The 22629-nt window shown below is 42.2% G+C and overlaps 1 protein-coding gene across 1 annotated transcript in view; it reads left to right on the top strand.

Moving 5' to 3' along the window:
• RAMP2 (receptor activity modifying protein 2) overlaps positions 1 to 20692 on the top strand; it is a 65879-nt gene extending 45187 nt beyond the window's left edge. The window contains exons 2-4 of the mRNA XM_088480853.1: positions 4011 to 4079; positions 7388 to 7487; positions 18636 to 20692. Coding sequence (XP_088336979.1) covers positions 4011 to 4079; positions 7388 to 7487; positions 18636 to 18891 — 425 coding nt within the window. The 3' untranslated portion in view covers positions 18892 to 20692. The remainder of the gene's footprint in view (positions 1 to 4010; positions 4080 to 7387; positions 7488 to 18635) is intronic.
• Positions 20693 to 22629: the final 1937 nt, after the last annotated feature.

The raw sequence follows: 22629 nt of genomic DNA, 5'->3' as shown, positions 1-22629 counted from the left end.
TTGTTGCCTAGATTTTCGTTCTTGATCGATTAATCGAAGAAATGCATTTGTGGACATTTTCTAACCGTTTTAACGTTAAAACTTTTGGTCATACACACTATACAATACTGTAAATGAGAGTGATCACACGATTATTCACAAATTGGCCCAATAATTGTATAGTGTGTAGCTAGCTTTAGGCTATTGATTGGCGCATCAGACACAAATAAAGCTCCTATAATAGTTAATAATCCTAGAGGTTTATATGCCTGTTTCAACAATGATATGTTGGATGTGTTCATTAGAAAAACTCTCAAACTAATTCTAAATTTGATCACCAATTTGACTGCCACAAACATGTTTGAGGTTTAATTATCAATTAACACTGTTTAGAATTTGTGATAAAAATTTGCAATCACATTCACCACTCATAGCTCATGTTAGACATTCACAGCTCACAAGTCTCATTAAATGTTCACTTTAAAATTAGTGTGTTTTAGATATTATAAGGGCACAGTCGTTCCCTTATATTAAGACTGAATTGAAAAAACGGAAATCTCCATAGAGAATTCCAGAGGGGGCGCATGGTGTTTAAGGTGCTACACCTCAAAAGCTATTGGAGGTACCGGGCTGAAATTTGGCACAGGTGGGTAGAACTGTTGCTGGGTGCTGCATGCCAAATTTCAGGGCAAAAACTTGAGGATTTAATCTAAATTTCCAACTGTCAGTTTTTTCTGACACTCTCAGGACCACTTCTGCTGTTCTCTATGGGGGATTTTTGGGAAGGCATAACTCAGGGTAGGGGGCGAATTTAGACTTGGGGTTTGCTTTATTAGGTAGCTATTGTTCTAGGGTAGGGCCTTTTGGGGTTCAGGTAATTGAGAAAGTTACAGTTATTAAGCTATTACCTCACAATTGCACCATTATAGAGATAGGAAGTTTCAACTCCTTGCGCAGCCTCAGTTGGAGCCTCCAGCAGGTGTACTCAGTGTGGCTTCACTTGGGTGCACCAAGATGGCTATCCTCTGAGGGCGGTGGGCTCGGGGAAGAAAGCGGTCATTAGCTGTGGCCGGGACCCGGTGCGGGCGGCAGCGGCAATGCGGGCGGTGGTGCAGGCAGCAGGACCCGGGGGAGTTAACAGGAGAGAGATGCAGGCTTGGATCTGAAAGATCAGTGATACCTGCATCTGTGTTTAAATAAACAAACACAGAAGCAGGGACGGGTCAGTGAGACCCGTCTGTGCTTCTGTGTTTAAAAAAAAAAAACCTGTGTAAAAAAAAGCCTTCTGTCTCTCAGCCAATGAGCTGTTCTCACGATTGACTTCAACAGCATTTAAAAAATTACGCCTCAGCGCCATTTTTGAAATTCAAAGATGGCCTCCGCGAGCCAATCACGGCTCGCGACATCATTGCCCCGCACCCTCGGCTGGCTTATATAGAGCCAGCGTGAGGCGCTGTCTGACCAGTCCATAGGCCGGGTGGCAGCAATGAAGAGCTGCCGAAGACAGAAGATGCCGGGGGCGGCGCCCTCAAGGTGAAGTCTTCCCCTCTCCAAGCCTTTCTGTCTTCCCCATCCACACCGCTCTGTCTTCTCCCCCCATACATCATACTCTTATTCCATCTGCGCAGCTCTATGTTCTGCTCAGACCTCAGTTGCATAGACCGCATGTGTGTATTCCAATGAGCACACAATTCTGTGAATTAGCAGCTCCACCATTTTGTGAGTGACAGCAATCTCAATCTGTGAGAGTGCTGAATCTGCAGTTAACCACATGGTGTTATACATACCATATCTGTATTACGCAAGAACACGTCCATTAAGGCGTAAGCCTTAATGAACGTAATTTCATTGCTTTTGAAGTTTGAGTGGCAGAAATTCAATAGGTTTTGTGAAATTTCAGATCATGTCTAAGAAGCCTTAATGGGACATGTGAAACCGTAAGGTTTTTTGTCAATGGAAATTTACACAAAGTTTATAAATAATGAAAACACTGCTAAGATCGAAGTTCACATTTTGAAACAGTGGCTCCAACATGCTTGAATCTGCTTGATTTTCTCAAATTTAGCTTTTTTCTAATTGACCAAAAGTATTAGTATTTCCTGTGATTGATTGATTTATTTATTTGTAAACCAATTATTTGGCATTGTATTTGTTTCATCAAATTGCCTTTATATTATTTAAAGGTTCAGATTTTTGTGGGGTAGTTCTGGTCTCCCAGGGCAGAAAGGGAATGGCTCAGCTGATAGCTTGTTTTATTATAACAACATTAGGACATGGCCAGGAATATCAGGTCCATAGCCTGGTGGCAGAATGTGGCTGATAACAGATAGCAATAGCATACACTTAACTGCACAAGGAATGTGGACATAATGTCAAACATTTTAGGTTCGGAGACTTACAGTGGGCTGGGCATCGAAGATGACCACAATATAGTAGTGCTCCAGCCAGGACTTTCTTATCCGCAACCAGCTTTTGCTGTCGGCAAACCATATTGGTCAGTAAACAACAGGTTTGGAGTAGGAGGATAATCTGTCCACAGCCATGTTTGTAAATATTACGATATTGCATTCCAGTAGCATGAACACTTCAGTGAAAAGCTGTGATGTACGATTAAGTACATAGAATGAGTCTAAGGCAGTGGTGGCCAAAGCGCTGATCGTGATCGACTGGTCAACCATAGACACTTGACCAATCGATCGTGTTGGCTCATCCAGCAGCAGTTAGCAGAGTCCAATAAGATTCTTATTGGCTGCTGCACCGAACTGAAGCCGCGGCTAGCTGAAGCCATGGCTGTCCTCTGTTGGCTATCACTGTGATAGCAATAGACAATAAGAATCAGACTGTTTCTTATTGGCTGAGGCTGTCACATGTAATAGCTACCATTGTGCTGGTGCCAGAGCCGGGTTAAGGGGGGGCACAGTGGTAGGACCACCACAAAGGTGACAAGACTGGTGGGCCTGCCCTGTGGCTGCTGCTGGACTGCTGGTGTCACCCACGGCTGAGGGCAGGGAGGGACTGGGAGCCCCTCTCTCTCAGAAAGGTCAGTATTCCGTGGGGGCTGGGGCAATTTAATGTATGTTTTATTTTTTTATGTGAGGGACAATGTTTTGTTTTGTTTTTCCTGTGGGGGAACATAGTGTTTGGGGTTTTTATTGTAACCTACTGGGACAGAGGATAACAATCTTGGGGTTGTGGTGTTATAGAACTGTTTGCTAAAATAAAGTGCATTGTATACCTGATTGCTACAGTATTACTTCATTGTTTGGGAAATTGTAAACTTAACACTAATAATTACAAACCATAATACAATTTGAAACTTTTTTTCATAGAGTTCCAATAGCAATATATCATGTACAGTAGCATTTGTTTGTACATTAAGCGTGGTTATTCAATATCACAATGTAATATTTTGATTGTAGATAAGAATTGAATTTAAGTTTAAGTAGTATATATCTGCTGTAACTTTGACTGCCAGTTAGGTTATTTCAAAACATGCATGAATGAGCCCAGATAGACCTCTGATCTTTGATTGATCACATGCCGACTAGAATGGCTGATAAATCCAGTCAGATGATGCTTGCATCTCATTGTGTACTGTGCCCTCTACACTCTTGTCATTTGACCTGAGCTCTGATTGGTCAGATACATGGGTGTAATTACCATAGGTGCAAGGGGTGCAGCTGCTATGGAGCTCAGAGCTGAGGGGGGCCTATCTTCCTTGCCAAAGTTACATGTGTTATATACATTTTTTACCATTGGATCGTACATAGGGGCCCTTACAAACTTTTGCTATGGGGCCTTCAAATACCTAGTAATGTCCCTGGACTCCGATCGTTCAGAAGTGATTATGTTTGTATGTACATGAATGGTGCAATCTTACAGAAATACAGACACAGAAAGGTCAAGCCAAGGATGTCTGGTTAAGAATACTTGGTTGGCTGAGGTCATTTGGATTTATATATAAACATATGATTACAGGATCTACAAATAAAAAGCTATGTACATATTTTAATTAAAGATTGTTCCATCAGCTTCCAGCTCAATGACAGAACTGCAGAACGTCACACAGCCTACAGCCACGTCCTTCGCATTTATGTTAGGTGAGCATATATGCTAATCATTTTTTTGCAGCATTATGTATATAGGTTATTAATAATAATAATAATAATAATAATAATAATAAGTAATAATTTTCAAAACTGTCTTTCACTTTAATTAAAAGGACTGTAACATCAAATCATATGTTTGGTTTGCCCCTTATGTTACCCATAATCTTGAATGCACTACCCATCACAGCGCGCTATGCCTAATAACACCACACACACACTTCCTTCTTTACTAGTTCAAAACAATATAGGTGGTTTCCTCAGTATATACAGTACATGTATTGAATGTACAGTACACTATGCGCCTCATTCAGAGATGTACGCAATGCCGATTTTTACGCAGATTGAGAGATTGTTTGCCATCGCACATTTATGTAAGCACACGCAGCATTTGTTTTGCAATTACACTAGCACAGAAAATTCACTCGCAAAGTGAGTGACAGGTAGTCAGCGTTTGGAGAATGTAACAGGTGGTGTTTAGGCAAACGCAGGCGCGGCTGAACATTTAAACACTGTTTCTTGGGCGTGCATAAATTAGCTATTGCGATCTCCTTTACAGCATGAGAGCTCTCAGCATGTCAGGAGAGATGCTGTGTTTGAGACAAGTCAGGCTTGCCGCATATGCATGGCTGTCCGATGTGCGTTGATGTTACCAAAGTTTATGCTGGTGTACATTAGCATAGTTTCACAGCTGCCTTCCGAGCAAAATCGCAAATGCGATTGCATTAGAGTACATCTCTGAGTCAGGCACCATTGTTTGCATTTCTTTATCTCATCTTCCTCTGTATTTACCATTCCCTAAATAAAAATAAGAAAAAAAAGAACATTTGCTTGCTCAATTGTTCCTAGAACAGGAGACATCTAGACATAGATTTATAATTTTTGTGATCCTTTATGGACTAGGCCACACATACCCTGCTTACAATAGTCTCACCCAGTGGTGTTACTAAGGGGGGTAGAGTGGGGCATGTGCCCTGGGCGCCGTTGGACCGGGGGAAGCCGCTGTCCACCGTCCAGGTCAGTAGTGAGTGTGTAGTGCACTACACAGTAAAACAAACACACAGCCACTGGTATTAGTTTTAGCAGCCAATAAGAGTCAGACAGACTCTCATTGGCTGCTGCACCCAGGGCTGGAGCCGGGCTGGAGCTCACTCATGTGATCCATCTTCCGGCTCCCAAAGTGGGTGAAGGTAGAGACGTCATGACATCTTTCCCATAGTGCCGCACGGGACTGGAGGAGCGGACGGTGGTGAGCGCAAGAGCGGGGATTCGGGTAAGTATAATGTGTGTCTTTGTTTTATGTGTAAGGGGCACTGTATAAGTGGCTCTACTGGTGGCACTGTATAAGGGGCACTACTAGGGGTACTGTATAAGGGGCACTACTGGGGGCACTGTGTAAGGGGCACTACTGGGGTACTGTGTAGGGGCACTGCATAAAGGGCACTGTATAAGGGGCATTGCATAAGGTGCACTGTATAAGAGGCACTACTGGGGGCACTGTATAAGGGGCTCTACTGGGGGTACTGTGCAAGGGGCACTGTATAAGGACCACTGCATAAGGGCCCTGTATAAGGGGCACTACTGGGGGCAATGCATAAGGTGCACTGTATAAGGGGCACTACTGGGGGCACTGCATAATGTGCACTACAACAGGGGACATTGCATAAGGGGCACTACAATAGGGAGAACTGCATAATGTGCACTACAACAGTGGGCTTTGCATAAAAGCCACTACTACTGGGGGCACTGCATAAGAGGCACTACTACTGGGGCACTGAATAAGGGTCACTACTACACGCGTCATTGCATATGGGACACTGCTACTAAGGACATTGCATAAGTGGCACTACTACAGTGGGCATTCCATGAGGGGCACTACTACTAGGGCCATTGCATAAGAGACACTACTACTGGGGACATTTAGGTGCTTATGGAATGTAAAGGAATGGTCACAGAGTGAAGAGAAACGGTGCTGTGTCCTGTTGACACACCCCATTTTTAAGTGCCTATGCCCTTGTGGTATGTGGCCAAATCCACTTTTTCGGCATGCGTACATAGTGGGGGGGGCACCGTTTTTCATCTTGCCCTGGGTTCCAAATACCCTAGTTATGACACTGGTCTCACCCATATCCCTGTAATCCTTGTCTATACACACATGCTATTGCCTAGTAAGAGAAAAATCAAACTTCAGTAAGAATGACAGGAGAGTGCTGGAAGTAAAAAGTGATTGTGTGGAATAGAAAAGACACAATGGACTCTGTACTTAAAGATAATTAGACTCTCAGAAATTAGGTAAAGACTATGGACCTCATTCAGAGTTGGTCATTGCGGCCGCACGGTCGTACGCCACCGATGTTCGATATACTGCGCATGCATAAAGTTCGCAATGCGCGTGCGCAAACTAGCCGCTACGATCAGAAATTTCTCTCTCCTTCAACACAGCCAGGTCGGTAGTTTGAGTGACAGATGGAGGCGTTTGTGGGTGGTAACAGGGGAAGGTGCTTGAAAACGGGGGAGTGGAGATCCGAACGCAGGCGTGCCTCATTATGCTAACGGCGTTTTATGGGAGTGCATATGGATTATGGGAGTGCATAATTAACAAAGTAGCATCATGGCACATGTGACATGGGAGGTTTTTACACTGACATGATCGTAGAGCTTAAGAGAGGGTATTGTCAACCTTAAACTCTACGACCAGTTCCGATGGTTCCCGATGGTCTCGATTAATCCTTATATGCCCGGAGATGACGTGCAATGCGTACGAGAAGGGGGTGTATTTTTTTGTCTTCCGACTGCTTCCTCCCCTTGGTCAGCCAACTACCGATCCGAACTTAGGGACGCAACTTGCGAGGGAATCATTTGCATATCCGGCCCCTTTTTCCGTACGACCGTGCAGCCGCTTCGACCGACTCTGAATGAGGTCCTATATGTATACAGTCAATCCTAAATGTTTTATTAGATAAATACAAAGAGAAATATAAATATAGGTTTAATATTTATATTTAATAAAATAAAAATGAACAGCAAATGCTTAACATTCACCTGCTAGCTATTCCCTCTATTTCAAGCATGGTCAGGAATCAGTATGTCTAGACCTGTATTTACCACTTTTTCTTTTTTACTGAATGAATCTGGATTAATGGTTGGCATGAAGTGTTTTGTCATAGAACATTGTGTGATCTGTCATATAAAAAATAGCTGGTCCTTAACAGGAAGGTACTGAACTCTTCTGCTCAGGAAAGGATTAATCATGAAATATTTCTGTTTAACTATGTTTTTGTGTTTGTGTTTTCTTTCTGTAGATCAATATTATAATGACACATTCAAATGCATAAGCAGTTTTTATATATCAATGTCGAAAATTCATCCTGAGCATTATTGCGAATGGGAACGCGTTATCAGGTATTTACCTCAAATACAATAAAATTCAGTTTGCAAACTTAGGTTGTAGGGATTTCTATATCCACTAGGGGAGTGGGTATGCAGTCAAATTACTGCCATCAGAATCCTGACGGCAGAAGGCAAACCCGGGACCAAAGATAGGTGTCGAAATGCCAACGCCTATCTTTAGCCCAACGCCGAAATCCAGACACCCAGCATCCTGAACGATGTAAGCCGGGGAGGGTTAGTTTGGAGCCCCGGGGGGGAGGGTTAGGTTTAGAAACCCCTGGTGGGACTTAGTGTTAGGTACCCCCTGGGGAGGGTTAGGGTTAGTATACAGGGAGGGGGGTTAGGGCCAGGCACCCCCCGGGAGGGTTAGGTTTAGGGTGTGTGAAGGGGGGGTTAGGTTTAGGCACTCCCGGGGGGGACTTAGGGTTAGGCACCACTTGGGGGAGGGTTAAGGTTATGGGGGGGAGAGGGGAATGTTAGAGCACTTACCAGCCACTGTCGGGATATCCTCCCTTCGGGCTTCCGGCATCGGTATGAGAACCGACGGCTATTCAGCTGTTGGTATTTCATACTGATTCTGGGGAGTGGTATATTCCAATGCACTAATGTGGCATTGTACAGTAGAATGTGCACAAAGAGAAGAATACACACAGTTTTGGTCCTTTTTGTGCTCTTCAAATGGCACGTGAAGACAGCCATGGGGCAATTTTATGGCATTTTTTCAAATTGATAGGTTTATTAAAGCAAAGGGCCTAAATCTGAGGTGGATGCAATGCTGATATTTGTAGTTAAGCAATTATTTTTATATTGCGCATGAGTCACACTGCGCATACACCAAGTTTCATCACCGACTGGGAATGGGACGTGGGAATGGCAACTCAAATGCAGGCATGACGGCGGTGTGTCTGTGCCTACGACTGCGAATTCGTATGCAATGGTTAAAGTTCCGGCGGCTTCTTTCCGCCAGACATTCTGAGCAACCATAGAGTTGCTCAGAACATTGATGCTGCGACCGATGCGTGACAGAGGGTGTGTCTGTGTACGCAAGCGCCCGCACTTGAGACGCCACTAGTGAGTGTCTCAATACAAATTCCGGCGGCTGCAACATTTGCATATTTTCACACACCCGCTGTGTACGGGATAGCAGCCACGCATGCCTTACCATCCACCTCTCAATCGGGTCTTATATCGCTGAAACACTCCCCAGATTTTTACATGGTAAGAATGCAAGGTGTGATTTGTATCATGCTGCAATTTGACAAACAGTCGGAAATACAATGACAATGAGATTTGTTTCCTCTCAGCATCCACACTGAAGGGATTCTGAATTCCCTTCACATCTCAAAAAGGCTACAAACCTGACCGGAATGTCGCAGATTTATCATTTTTACTAACTCCATTGTTTGTGTGTATCAATGTATAAAAATTATTTAAATACAAACTTGATGGAAATATATATCCATAAGAGGCAAATGCAAATGAGATCCACCACGATGGGGTCTATTTACTAAGCAGTGATAAGGTGCCAGCCAATCAGCACCCAACTGTCATTTTTCAAACACAGCCTGTGAGATGACAGTTAGGAGCTGATTGGCTGGCACCTTATCACTTTTCACTGTCTCTCTTAACACTGCTTAGTAAATAGACCCCATAATCACATAGAACTGAAAGGATCTAACTGTAATGTAATATTTTGTATCATCTGTGACACATTTTTGCTCCTAATGCATTTATATGCCAGAATCTACATTACATCGTAGTACAGTATTATTTCAGGTTTGCCTTTGTGTATGGCGCATTTTGTACTGGATCTGACAGCTAAATACTGCTGATCATAATAGTCAGAGAAGCTTTATGAGGGCAGTGTTATGTACCACTTATGACGCATCGTTGCACCTAACGCTGTAATAAACCAGTCTCTACAATACATTGTGGTACAATTTTCCCATATGATGGTGTAACTGAGTGCATTGTTATGGTATGTGTATGATGCATTTTTCGTACTGGATCCAATAGCTGCAGAAAATGCTATTGAACAGAATGAAGCCAGAGAAGCTTACGCATCTATTGCTGTAGTGTGATGTAATAATGCATCTTTGCACTGGACACATCCATATAACAGCATCTACAATACATTATAGTATGTGGGAAGAAGAGAGATTCCCACAAGGGACTACGTATTTATCAAATAATGTTGAGACCAACAGTAAGGGTTAAGTTAACTGTTAAATGGTATAATAATCACTACATTATTTGAGGATTTGAAGATTTTTGGTCTGGAACGTGTCCATCTTGGAATAAGAGGAGGTGACATCACTAAAGAACTCCTCCAGAAGGAAAGCGCCTGGGTTTTACATGTGAAGCACTTTTGCCAGGAGACCTGAATGAAAATATAAATGATGAGAGTTTTCTTGTCTAACTTAAATTGTCCTCTGTTAGAACATATTGGCATAGAAAATATAGCTTATTTCCACTTTTCTACCTATCCTTACACTTATTCATTTCATACTCAGTAACCAACTGTAATTTTTCTCCGTCACATCTTATCACAGGGCCCGATTCAGCTTGGAGCGCAGTTGTTAATATGCTCGCAATCTCCCGACTGTTGCATACTGTGCATGCATCGCAGTGCGCGTGCACGAACTGGCCACTGCGATCAGGACTGCGAACCCAGGCAGACCCAATGCAGAGTGATTGACAGGAAATGCAGTTTGTGGGTGGTGATGAGGGAGGTGGTCTGCGAAATGCAGGCGTGCCAGTGCGTTTGAACACCATTGCATGGGCCTGCATAAATTATCCACTCCGATGCCGTACGCAGCCTGAGGCCTGGCAGCGTGTGTGGTTGTTAGCAATTCCTGTGTAAGGTGAGAGCTTGTGCAAATGTGCGTGAGGCAGCAATGGTACTCAATTGTACCGATGTTTGCGCAGTCTTGCTAAACATTACGGATGTGTGTAAGGTAAAGTGGGCATCCTTATGTATTGCTGCAGCGGCATAACGATCACAATGGATTAGCATACTATCGCAGTTGAACTGCATGCGTATTCGTTATTGCATTCGCAGTTGCGATCGGTAGTGAATCAGGCCCACAGTCCTCACCAAATTCATTTTCCCTTCCACATATTTTCAGACACACACACTTTCATTATAACCATTGCTCTTTCACCTTATATATTATCATTTATATTTCCTCACTCTTGCTGATTTCACTTACACATCACTTTGTTTTACCTCACATTTCTAAATGTAATACTTCAGTGTCCAATTTCTAGGGCAACCCCTGCCTATTATTACCTGGTTTCAATTTTTATTATCAATACATTGATCACACTGAGGGCCTGATACAGCAGTCATAAGTGGTACAGATGTTTTTGAATTGCCCATGCATTGCACTGCGTGTGCGCAAACTAGCCAGTGCGATCGGGTTATGGTACGCAGACTACATGCAGTGTGTACGCAGACCCTTCTGGTCAGGTGAACGCAGGTGTTATAACACCGTTATAGGGGTGTGCATAATTAAGACAGTGCGGTGGCATATGCAGCCATACCGTAAGCTGTACACAGGAAGCGAGCAAAATCCTGCGGCATGTCAGGTCAACAAATATTATGCTAATGGGCCCGATGGTTCTCGTTGTTACCGATGTTTACGCTGTCTTGCCTGCTGATCTGTAAAGGGAGATGGGTGGCTTAGTATGGGACTGGGCGTCTGCAACTAGTGCTGCGGTCTCTGTACATTGATTAGCATATTCTCGCAGCGGACGGGTGCGTGCGTCTTCATCCATGCATTCCTTGCTGAATCAGGCCCTGAGTCATTTATATTAGGCTCTAATAAGATCACTCATTTAATAATATGGGTAACCCTTTTTCTAACCCAAACATATTATTTTACACTTCAATAACTATTAAAATTTGTATATATTTTCTTATTATATTATTTGTTTTTCACTGTCCATTTTTATGTTTTATAAGTCCACAGTAGTACCTTTTAATTACTTACTTTCACATCACACTACAATAGATTTTACTATTTTACGGTACATGGAGTCCGCTATAATCTGGGTTCCTCTCTAAGTGGGTGACATCTGATGACAAATGTAATCCCACCCACAGTTGTATTACATGTATTAGGACACATCCTTTATGGAAATACCCCCAGATTCACCAGGTGGATGACGAGGAGAGGTGTTCTCTGAGACACTATGATTGGTCTGGGAATACCAGGGAATGTCTTCCACATAGTACTGATGTCAGCAAGCACTCTGATTAGCCAGGAGACCAATCAATCTATTTTACTCATTCAGGATTGGCTCTCACATGAGTTTTACAGAAGGAATCTGTGGAAGATATGACAGGCTACATTGTGAACAAGCCCTGAGTGGGCAAAATGCGCATTTTTAAGTGATACCTGGTATGCACAAATGGGACTGCAAAATCTGCACTTTGGACTGAACAAAACAGGTACCTCCATTTCTCACAGGCGCTCTCTCATCTGGTCCACAGGGCTTTCCCTGCAAAGCAATAGTATCAGGGAGCCCTGTGGATAACTTCATACAAACAAAGGAAGTGCCTCTCTATCCTTTCCTTCCTGCCTACGGGCCTGATCAGAGTTGTATACTATTCCATGCAAAAAGATACTAATGCTGCAGGAGGCATCTGAAGGCAAAAGACTCCCACTGCTGGCATTGCAGATCCTAGTGCTGTGTCCGAAGATGCAGCAATCGCCAATCTGAGTAAGCCTAAGCTTTCTCAGAATGGCCACCAGAACTCCTCTGCTGGGGCCAGGAAATCTGTGTTAGAAGACACAGACCCTGGCCTTTGCATGCCGGGGTGACATGCCTAATTTTGTAAAATGGTCCCTGTCGCTGCCCCTTAGGGGCACTGTGACGATCTCGCAGTACAAGATCAGCACTTGCCTAGTACAGATCCTGCACATGTGCAGATCAATGACCATCAGAGATGTATGCAAACCATCGGACCCAGGCCCTGCCAGGCCCCTCCAACAAGCCCGGGTAATTAGTACCCGCTCCCCCTCCCCTGCTTACCAGGCAGAACTGCTCACAAGCCCACTGGACCAGGGATCAAGACTGTCAGTACTGTCCCTCTTGCATGTACAGTGGCTGCTATTTTAGCAGAACGTGACATTATATATCTATCTATCTATCTCTATCTTTCTGTCTCATACCTATCTGTCTCATATTACATTTTGTTTAAATCAAGTAGTAAATGACTCTGGAAATACAGGACTATAAAGATGTCTATTTGTATAGCCATTTTGTTAAAGACATTTTAGGAACATTTTTAGAATTCTCCTATATTATAAAATATCTCTGTGATTTAAAATACTCAACAGTTGTATTATTCATAAAACATATACTGTAAACCATTTACAGTTGGAAGCAAGCCCTGTTTTGAAGTGTAAAATTAACTTTTTCATACTGTGCATTTACACAGGTATGGGTATCCCTACATCCATGTTAACCAATTTAGTATTCTTACATCTGGAGAATTCTTTCTTTTCTTCCTGCTCTTAATCCAAGAAATGACAGGATGAATAAACTACAGTTATACAGTTTAGTTAATTGATACAATATAGAATATTGATATATTTTATCACATTGATGGCATCTAAGCAATACTAGCCAATCAGAACAGCATACTAACATTCTGACCACTCAGAACAAAACTGCTCTGTATTGGTTAGAATCTGACAGGCCATTCAGTTTGCAAGAAACAAAGAATAGTGTTATGGTGCTCCGGTCACATGAATAAGTTCAAAATATAACTTATATTTCGTATATTACAACAATCTTAAACAAAAATACATATAATCCTAAAATAGAACATTAAAGGCAGGGTGGGAAAATATAATTGGGGTATGTAGACTAGAGACTCTATATAATATATATAACATGATATATTAGTACTGCTGAGGACTACAAATTGTCATGACTGCATCTTGTAAAGGCAGCTGTTGCAGAGTAAATGACATAAATGTAACAATGGGGATACGGTCAATATCCCGGCAAAGGGGATGCCGGTGCTTAGAATACCGGCGCCGGAATCTCGTTACCTGCCAGAATCCCGGTGCATCCTGACTGCTGGCATCCCAAAGGTTAGTAGCGGGGTTAGAGCTTTTGGTTCTGGTGGATGCAGACTTATCTTTTTAGGGGGGGCGGCTTACAGTTTAGTCCTGACTCCTCCTCTCTCCACTCCCAACTCCTCCTCTCTCCAGTCCCACCCCAATGTAAACAACTGAAGCGAGGATGAGCTCATGAAAATATGACAGCAAACCCCATTAGCTGCAGCATTAGGCTCACTCCCCAGGGGTGGGCATGGCATTTGAGGATATGAGATATCAGGGAGTGTAGGGCCCCTATAGCTGTGTGCCCAGTACAGGAGCCCCCACCCCAGCAGTCATTAGTCCATGCATTCAATGTGCCACTTACCCCTCAGCCCCAGCTACAGCAGCCAGATGCCCCAGCAGAAGCAGCCAGATGCCCCAACAGAAGCAGCCAGATGCCCCAGCAGCCCTCACTCCTCATCCACAGGGTGAAGTGACTGCTGCCATATGTGTGGTGTAGTCTACACCCTGCCCACACGCTGCTGTCTCCAGGGTCCATCCTGCAGCCACACATGTTCCTCCCTCTCCATCGATGGAGCCGTTTCCGGATAACCTGAGGACGCCACCTCCCCCTGTGCCTGGCCGCTACCCTTCTGGCACTCTGTGCACACTACAGCTCGGGGGGAGGTGCGACATTGTGATGGGGCCCTGCCAGCCAATAGGGTAAGTGGGGAGGAGGAGGGACCTGTGAGACGCTATAGCAGGGAGCTGAGCCCAGCGCCGCGGTACACAGCAGACAGGAGAGAGGGTCTGTAAGAAGAACTGCCGGGAAGCAGCAGTGTGCTAAGGGTGGCGATCACCACCCCCTGGATCCGCCACTGCTAGGGGGAGGGTTAGGGTTAGACACTTGGGGGGAGGTTAAGTTTAGGCACTAGGGGGGGAGGTTAGGTTTAGGCACCGGGGAGACAGGGTCAGGGGTAGGGAGAGGGGGAGTGTTAGGATACCTACTGACAGGTGTCGGTATCCTAACCCTGTCGCGATGCCGGCGTCTGGATTTTGACCATCGGGATCCCGAGCACAGGCATCATTAGCTCCATCTGTGGATCTATTAAAATGTGTCAGTGAGTAATGAGTACACCTGTGCACCTGCTGAGTGACCTGGAAAATGTGACCTGTGTGGGGTCCTGAGGACCGAGTTTGAGAAACACTGTATTAGATTATCACTGTAAAATGTTAATTGGCACAATCAGCAACAAGTTACTGGGGTCCTTTCAATTATCCAGAAATATAATAGGATAGGAGTACAACTGCAAACGTATCTACTGCCTTAGTAACACTGCCTACACAAGTAAATCTAGAGATATATATTGGTTGACATTTATTATGGGTCTGAATTCAGCCCTTGGTAAACGGTCTAGGTACAACCAGAATAGTTGTGTCTCCTGCGGGTATATTAATAGCCCTGAATAAATGAATGTTGTACTCCTATCTTATTATATTTCAGGCTAATCCAAGGACCCCAGTAACTTTTTAGGATTCCAATAAATTCTGAGATGCACCCCACAAAATCACAAATAAAGTCACATGACTCATAAGGGATTTAATGATAACCAGTACAGGAAATAAAGTACAATACAGTATTAGCTATTTTAATAATACATAATGGAGGCATTGAAGACTCAGATAATAGATAATAAAATAAATAATGTGTACTGCAAATGCTGATTGTGCCAATTCAAATTTTACAGTGATACATAGTGCACTTTATACAACACAGACAGCAACCAGTGTTGCCAACTCTGAAATGGGAAACAAGCAACTTATAAGTAAAAAACAAGGCCAAAACAATCCTAAAAAGCCCAATAAAAAAGCCCAATTTATGGGGGTGTCACTTAGCCCTCACTCTCTACCTTCCTTTATTCCCCCTCTTCTTTAACCTAAATATTTATGCACAGTCTAAGTTGCTTATATTGCTTTTCTCCCTCTACACCAGCCTCCATATTTTTACCTCCTCCCTCTTTTTATACCTCATTCCCTTGCCCATCTTCAGCTGGGTACACATTTGCTGATGTGTGTATCCAGCGATGCGACACCCGACCACGCAATATATATCGGGCGGTCGATACATACTGCACAATGTGGTGACCAACATCCTATATGTCGGGAACCGGCTCCATCCACTTTCCCCTTTGTCGACATCTGGGTCATTCCATTGGCCCTACATGCAGGCCGGCGGAACGACCCCGATGGACGACCCGCGGGAGTGCGCAGGGTCACACATTGTGGGTACAAACTGGCCGATGTGGACGATATGTCAGCCCAATCAGCAGGATCAGGTGACCTATCATCTAGTGTGTACCCACCTTTCCTTTACCTGATTCTTCTTCTCCGGATTTCTTTCACCCCTCTTCTTTACCTCCTTCATTCCAATCACCTGTCTAATTCTATTTTCCCCTCTTTTTATCAGCCTCAGTCATTTTAACTTGCCCCCATGTACCTGCCTCATTTCTGTCATCTAGTTTACCTCTCCTTCTTGTCTGCCTCTTCCAACTTCACCCTGTCCACTGGCTACTTCCCTCTATTCCCCAGACACAACCTTCCCCCCTCCCTCAATCACTACCAGTACAAAAAACACACACATCACACACACATTTACTTACCTCCAGGGGTGCCTCGGCAATACACAAAAAAAATGCAAGCAACAAGCAACTTGCAAAAAACACAAGCAACTTGCAAAAAACACAAGCCCTATTCTGCTTGTTATAAGCTTACTTGGCAACTATGACAGCAACTTGCAACACTGTTACATATATGTCATTTACTCTGCAACAGCTGCCTCTACAGAAGTCAAGACTAAAGGTGCGTATACACGCAGCAATATTTTGGATAACGGAACGATAACAATAGCATTATCGTTCAGTCGTCCAAAATATCATTCAGTTTCTGCCCCAAAATGATGAACGATAACGACCAATGCGCGCTCCCGTTGGTCGTTGGTCTTTGTCGTTCATTGCCCGAACCTGCTGTCCAACCTGACGATATTGTCAGGTTGTAGCATGTTCGGGGATGAGGGAGGGAGCCCGGCACTGAACAATATCGTTCTTGATATCGTTCAGTGTTTGTGCTCAGTGTCGTTAACGACACTGAGCACACCCCTGCCGGGGACACATTAGACGATGTTGCTCATGGAGCGAATTGTCCCGTGTGTATGCCGCTTAATGGTACATACACATGGTCAGACTTGCTAGATCAACAATGAACGATTTTACCAACAATTTCATGAACGATTAACGATGTCTGACAGTATTTAAATGAATGATATCGTCCAAATCTGACTGCAAACACAATCGATTTCAGATATCATTATCTGACATGCGGCACGCGCATCGTTCGTCGATACATGCCAAACTTGTCAACGATGTAATGATTTTTACAATCGTTATCATTCATATCTTCCAGAAAATCTGACCGTGTGTACCCTCCGTAATAGAATTTGCAGTACTCAGCAGTACTAATATATCACGTTATATATCTTTGAGTCTCTACATACCCCAATTATAGGGGATCTTTCGTGACCTCTTTGTTTAATCAGTCACTGTCACAGATATATTTATATTTTCCCACCCTGCCTTTAATGTTCTAATACTTTGCTATTTTAGGATTATATTTATTTTTGTTTAAGATTGTTTTAATATACAGCATAAAAGTTAAAGTTTAAACTTATTCATGTAACCAGTGCACCATAAGACTATTCTTTGTTTCTTGCCTACTGTTTAAGGGCCTCATTCAGACCCACTCGCAAGCGGCTGTCCGCTCGCAAGTGGGTCGATGGTGTGCACTGCGCATGCGCACGACGGAGGGAGCTCCGTCGTGCGCATGCGCCAGACGCGACGAGCGAAGGACTTTCCTTCACTCGTTGTGTCTGATCAAAGGGGCGTGCTGTCGATGTTGATTGACAGCACGCCCCCTTTGGTGGGCGTGCCGGGGGCATGCCTGCCAGACGGAGGCGTTCCCAAGGGAACGCCTACCGTCAGAAGCCGGCCCCACTGACATCACTAGTGATGTCAGTGGGAGTGATTTTGGCTCTGATAGAGTGGTGGTGACCCACAGCTATATGAGCGTCCAGGAGGACACTCCATTTTTATGGAGGACGGCCCTCATTCAGAGCGAGCGCTCTGCTCAGAGCGTCCGGCTCTGAATGAGGGCCTAAGTTCTTAGTGGGTATCACCTTTTTTTTGTAGAACCTTAATCATTATTGGACCAATAATTTGAAGAGAAGGTCGCAGACTGGTGCGTTGCTGTTTTTCTAGAGGCCATACAAATTGTGACTTTGTAAGGTGTAAGTGTTTTCTTCCCAACTAATTAAAAGCAGGAAGAAAGAAAATGACTCCTATGGATTTAGGTGAACAATAAACTGGTTAAAGAGGATTTTCTGGGAATGTTCATTTTAAAAAAACTATTTCTCATGATTGCGTTAAAAAAATAATTACGTTGCACTAAAGGTCTCGGCAAGCCCTGATTGGGAAGGTATAGCACTGCAAGTTTTTTTTTTTATCTGGCTCAATACCCTTTCCAGGCTTGGGCTGTGTGACACTATAAGAGGAGGATCTTATGCTGTAAAAGTCTCAGCCCCAGCATATCATAGTGCTGTGCTATTGGCATGTTAAGCGGGTGGATACAATGCTGTTGCCACAACCAGCACACTTTATAAATGTGGATGCAGTTTAACTTGGATGGAGAGCATGCTGTTTAAAAAAAATTTACTTACTTTTTAACATTTTATTTATTATAAAAACACCATACTGTACATCACCATGAAGTTGCTGATGGTGTCTCATGTATATTGCCACATGATGGTAGGCTTGATGTGCTTTAGATGTATCCTTATTTAGATGCATTTATGTGTTTATCGTGAATTTCATGTTATCGTAAGACGTGTAACTCAAAATAGACATCGGTGTTATTTCTTTGCACAACATATTTTACACCGTCCTATTTGAAATAAGCCCCAAAATATGAAAATAGTCTCATAATTATGAAGCAAATCAATAAATATTTCTATTTTTAATTAATCAATGTTCTCTTTTTTGTTCTGTTTTAGCTTTTACAGCACATTACAATTCTGCATTGAAAGAGAAGCCGATTTTCGAAATATTGCCTATCCAAATATGCTGTCAAATTCCATTTTCATATCAGTCCACAAAGATTTTTTTGCGAACTGCACTCTTTTGTCTGATGAAATCGTAGACCCTCCAGAACATGTGTTGCTGGCATTAATTTTTGCACCTATCTGTATAATTCCTTTCCTGGTCACCCTTGTTGTTTTTAAGAGCAACACTAGCAAACCACAAACGTAGGTTTTAGCTGTTTATATAGCGAAGCACTGAGATTATACCCCAGGACTCTTGTTAATATTTACCAGAAGGCTTGGATATCCCATGGTCAATTTTGTGGCCATGCCTGATCCTTAATGCTCATCTACTGTACAAGTCTGAATCCACTTACATTTTGGAATGTCCAACACACCTAACGTACCTTCAATTATGGTTAATTAAAAATGTACTGTTCCAACCTGTAGAAGAATTGATGGAAGGATTCCATGGAAGGTCTCTTCATAAATTAATGTCTTCAAACGCCCTCGTAAGACATGCTTTTCAGAACACTACAGCTGGATAAAAAAACATAAAAATGAATTGAATAAAATATAATCAACGACAACACCATGACACTATGCTCAGCAAATAGTTATTAAGTATCTTGGTGGCAAACTCCAACAAAGTGTTCACAATTCTGGAATTCGTTCAGAAGTCTGACATGGACATCTTCCATTTTAATTGGAACATCAGAAAACTGTGTAAAAGAATTTAAATGAGCATTGTGACTATACTTTAAGACCTAGATTTATTATAAGAAATGTTGTCTTTCTATGTAAAGATGAAGTCACCCATACAATGGAGAAAACTGTTATAGTGGAATACTGGAAGCTTTTAATTTTTTTTTTTTGCGTCATCTCTTTTTAATATTTAAAAACATATATTAATATCTCAAGAAGATAAATGATCTGAGACGAAAGATGTGCCTTCAGCCTGAAGGAACTGATGAGAGACAGAAACCTACTTTAGGATATACTGTATAAATATATATCACAAAACAATTCTTCAGCAATTCTCAAACAGAAATAGGGTCCTCGGAAGAATTCTGGCTTTAATCTCATCTACAGATGAAGATGATGAGTGTAAAACCTTGGAGGGGGCATCTAGATTGGATGACATGCAGCTGATTGACTGACTGATTGGTGTATAGTTGCAGGCCATTGCCAAAACCTCCAATTGTACTCTTTGGATGTACTGTAAACAATCATTGAAATTTTTATAAACCACTCCTGTTTGTTCTTCAGAGAAATCGTCTGATAGGAGGGTTTGTGAAAATTATTTTATATGTACTACAGTATGTGTTGTCCATCTTTTTTATCTCTCAGTTTGATAGGGAGAATGTTTTTGTGTACGCGTGTGTGTATATACAGTATATATATATATATATATATATATATACACTGATAAATAGAGAGAGGAAGAGAGAGAGAGAGAAAAGGGAAATGCCTGCATTTACGTATTTGTGTCTTGATATAAAGAACATTGTAATTTTGTATGTTTAGGCTAACTCTATTGTGTACTCCGTATTCAGGAAACATTGTAAAACCACTGGCACAGTCCTTATAAAATCACTCACCTGGAATCTAGGATCACTCATTCTTTTGAGCAGATATGTTGATGGTAAAGTGACCCTGTTCTTTAAATAATGACTTTAGGCCTTACAGTCAGACTTTTGGCCTTAGCGAGCCCACTCACGTATGCGCACAACTACAGCCAGGCCTGGAGCCTAAGTTGATTCTTACCACTCCAAGTCAGTATCATCAGGACAGGTAAGTTTTGATAATAAGTGTTTTATTTAACTTTGCAAAAAGAGCTATAGTCCTATGATATAGTCATACCAAAATATGATTCACCAAGATAAAAAGTATGAATTAAGAGTTTGTTTACACAAATGCTTTATTTTATTTAAAATGTATTGTGTCCTATTCCAAACAGATGGACATACAAGTAAAATAAGTACTTCAGTCTAGGAGGTATATTTACTAAAGTAGAGGGTTTTTTTGAAGTGGAGATGTTGCCCATAGCAACCAATCACATTCTAGCTATTATCTTCTAGAAAGTGCTAGCTAAATGTTAGAATCTGATTGGTTGCTATGGGCAACATCTCCATTTCTATAAAAACTCTCACTTTAGTAAATATACCCTATCTATATATATATATAATCTAGATATCAATGTATTCCTATGCATCTTTTTGTCCAAGCAGACAGCAATGACATATGCAGCATGGATAATACTGTGAGTTTATGATACAGCCATCATATACTTGTATTCATCTCCATGCAGCAGATTTTATTGCTGTGAAAACACACAGGACAAGATGTAGGGATCAATGCATTGCTGGGCTGCAGTATATTTTATGATGTTTTCTAAAGTCACATTTCTAAAAAGTGTTCATGAAACTAAAGTAAAAATAATGGAAAACACTATGTCCTGTTTCCTCTTCATTCTGGTTAAGCTTCTATTCCTTTGTATGTTACTTTTACTAAATAGAATGATGTACATACCCTTAATATACATGCATTTAACATTTTGGTAGAGAAAGTCTGGATACCATTAATCTGCGCGTGTTCTACACATTCTACAATTGCTTTTTAATGAGGGGCCGTGGAATCACGATTTGCATCATCTCTGACCCACCCCATGTGTGAGGTGAGGCCATGATGATGTACTTCACAGCATGATCAGGCCCTGCTCACTTCTCTAGTAATGCTGTAGTGTGACCAGGGCAACCACCAGGAAACGTGGGGCACAGTACAGGGGAATCATGCAGGGGACAGATCGCAGTGTAATTTTGCAGTGGCAGGCCCCCAGTCCCGTGTGGCCGTGAGTAGACAGTTTGAAGAAAGCAAGTATCCATCCACTGGTCATGCCGTGGGCCCCACAATATCCAGACCCTCTACATGTGCACTGGCTGTACCCCCACCCCGTGGCGGCCTGAGTGTGACCTACTTTTTCCGGAGGCCTGGAGAACTCCCCGTAATTTGTGAGTTTCTCAGTTATTTTGGTAAAGTAGACAAGAATGAATTAACCGCAAATACATTTGTCCAGCAGTGTAAATACATTTGTTATTGTAGTTTTAAAAATAGAATAGAAAGCACCATTATCTGCAAAAACAGACGGATTCCCATGGCATAGAATACACAAGAGACTCTTACAATTAGCTTTTCCTCTCATGACCATTATTAGGCCAGTGTGATCCTCTACAAACCAACAGCTTAAAATGAAAAAAATATTAGAATCTTTTATTATACTGTATGTTAAAATGAGAATATTCTTACAATTACAGGATATATCTAGGTCTGTAAAGACTTAAGCTGGGTACACACATAAAGATTTTCTGTCCAACCATCCAACTAGTTGATTGGTTGGAATGAAAATCTGGTAACGTATGGGAGTAACTGATGATCAGCAATTTGCTCCTAAATGCCAGAAAACAGATGAAAATGGTCCTTCAGACAAGTTTGTTAATTTTTGATCTAAACAATTTGTTCAAACAACAGTTTTTGTCCATTTTCCGGCGTTTGGGAGCAAATTGCTGATTGTCATTTGCTTTCATACCTTACCAGATTTTCATTCCAATCAACTAGTTGGATGGTTGGACAGAAAATCTTGTACTCAGCTTTAGGGGTATATTTATTAAATGACTTGCAGTATTTAAAATGGCAATAATATTAAATACAAAACCAGACATGTTTTGCATTTAATAATATTGCCATTTTAAATACTGTGGGCAAAATCGCTGATTGGCGGTTTTGAAAAGCCCTTGTTTAGAAAATATACCCATTGATGTGTTTCAGCTTAAACAGTCCTTAAAGGTAAACGCCATTATATATTTTATTTTCCAGACAGATTTATTTTTGTTTATAGACTCTTAGTTATGACAACAGAGCAGAAAAAATCTGTGTTTGTGAAACAACTGAATCTAAATGGACCATACAG

The sequence above is a fragment of the Taudactylus pleione genome, unplaced genomic scaffold, assembly GCF_031769625.1.
Source record: "Taudactylus pleione unplaced genomic scaffold, aTauple2 ptg000256l, whole genome shotgun sequence".
NCBI classification, from domain to species: domain Eukaryota; kingdom Metazoa; phylum Chordata; class Amphibia; order Anura; family Myobatrachidae; genus Taudactylus; species Taudactylus pleione.
Note: the sequence above shows the minus strand (reverse complement) of the source record. Positions and strands in the feature narration are given on the sequence as shown.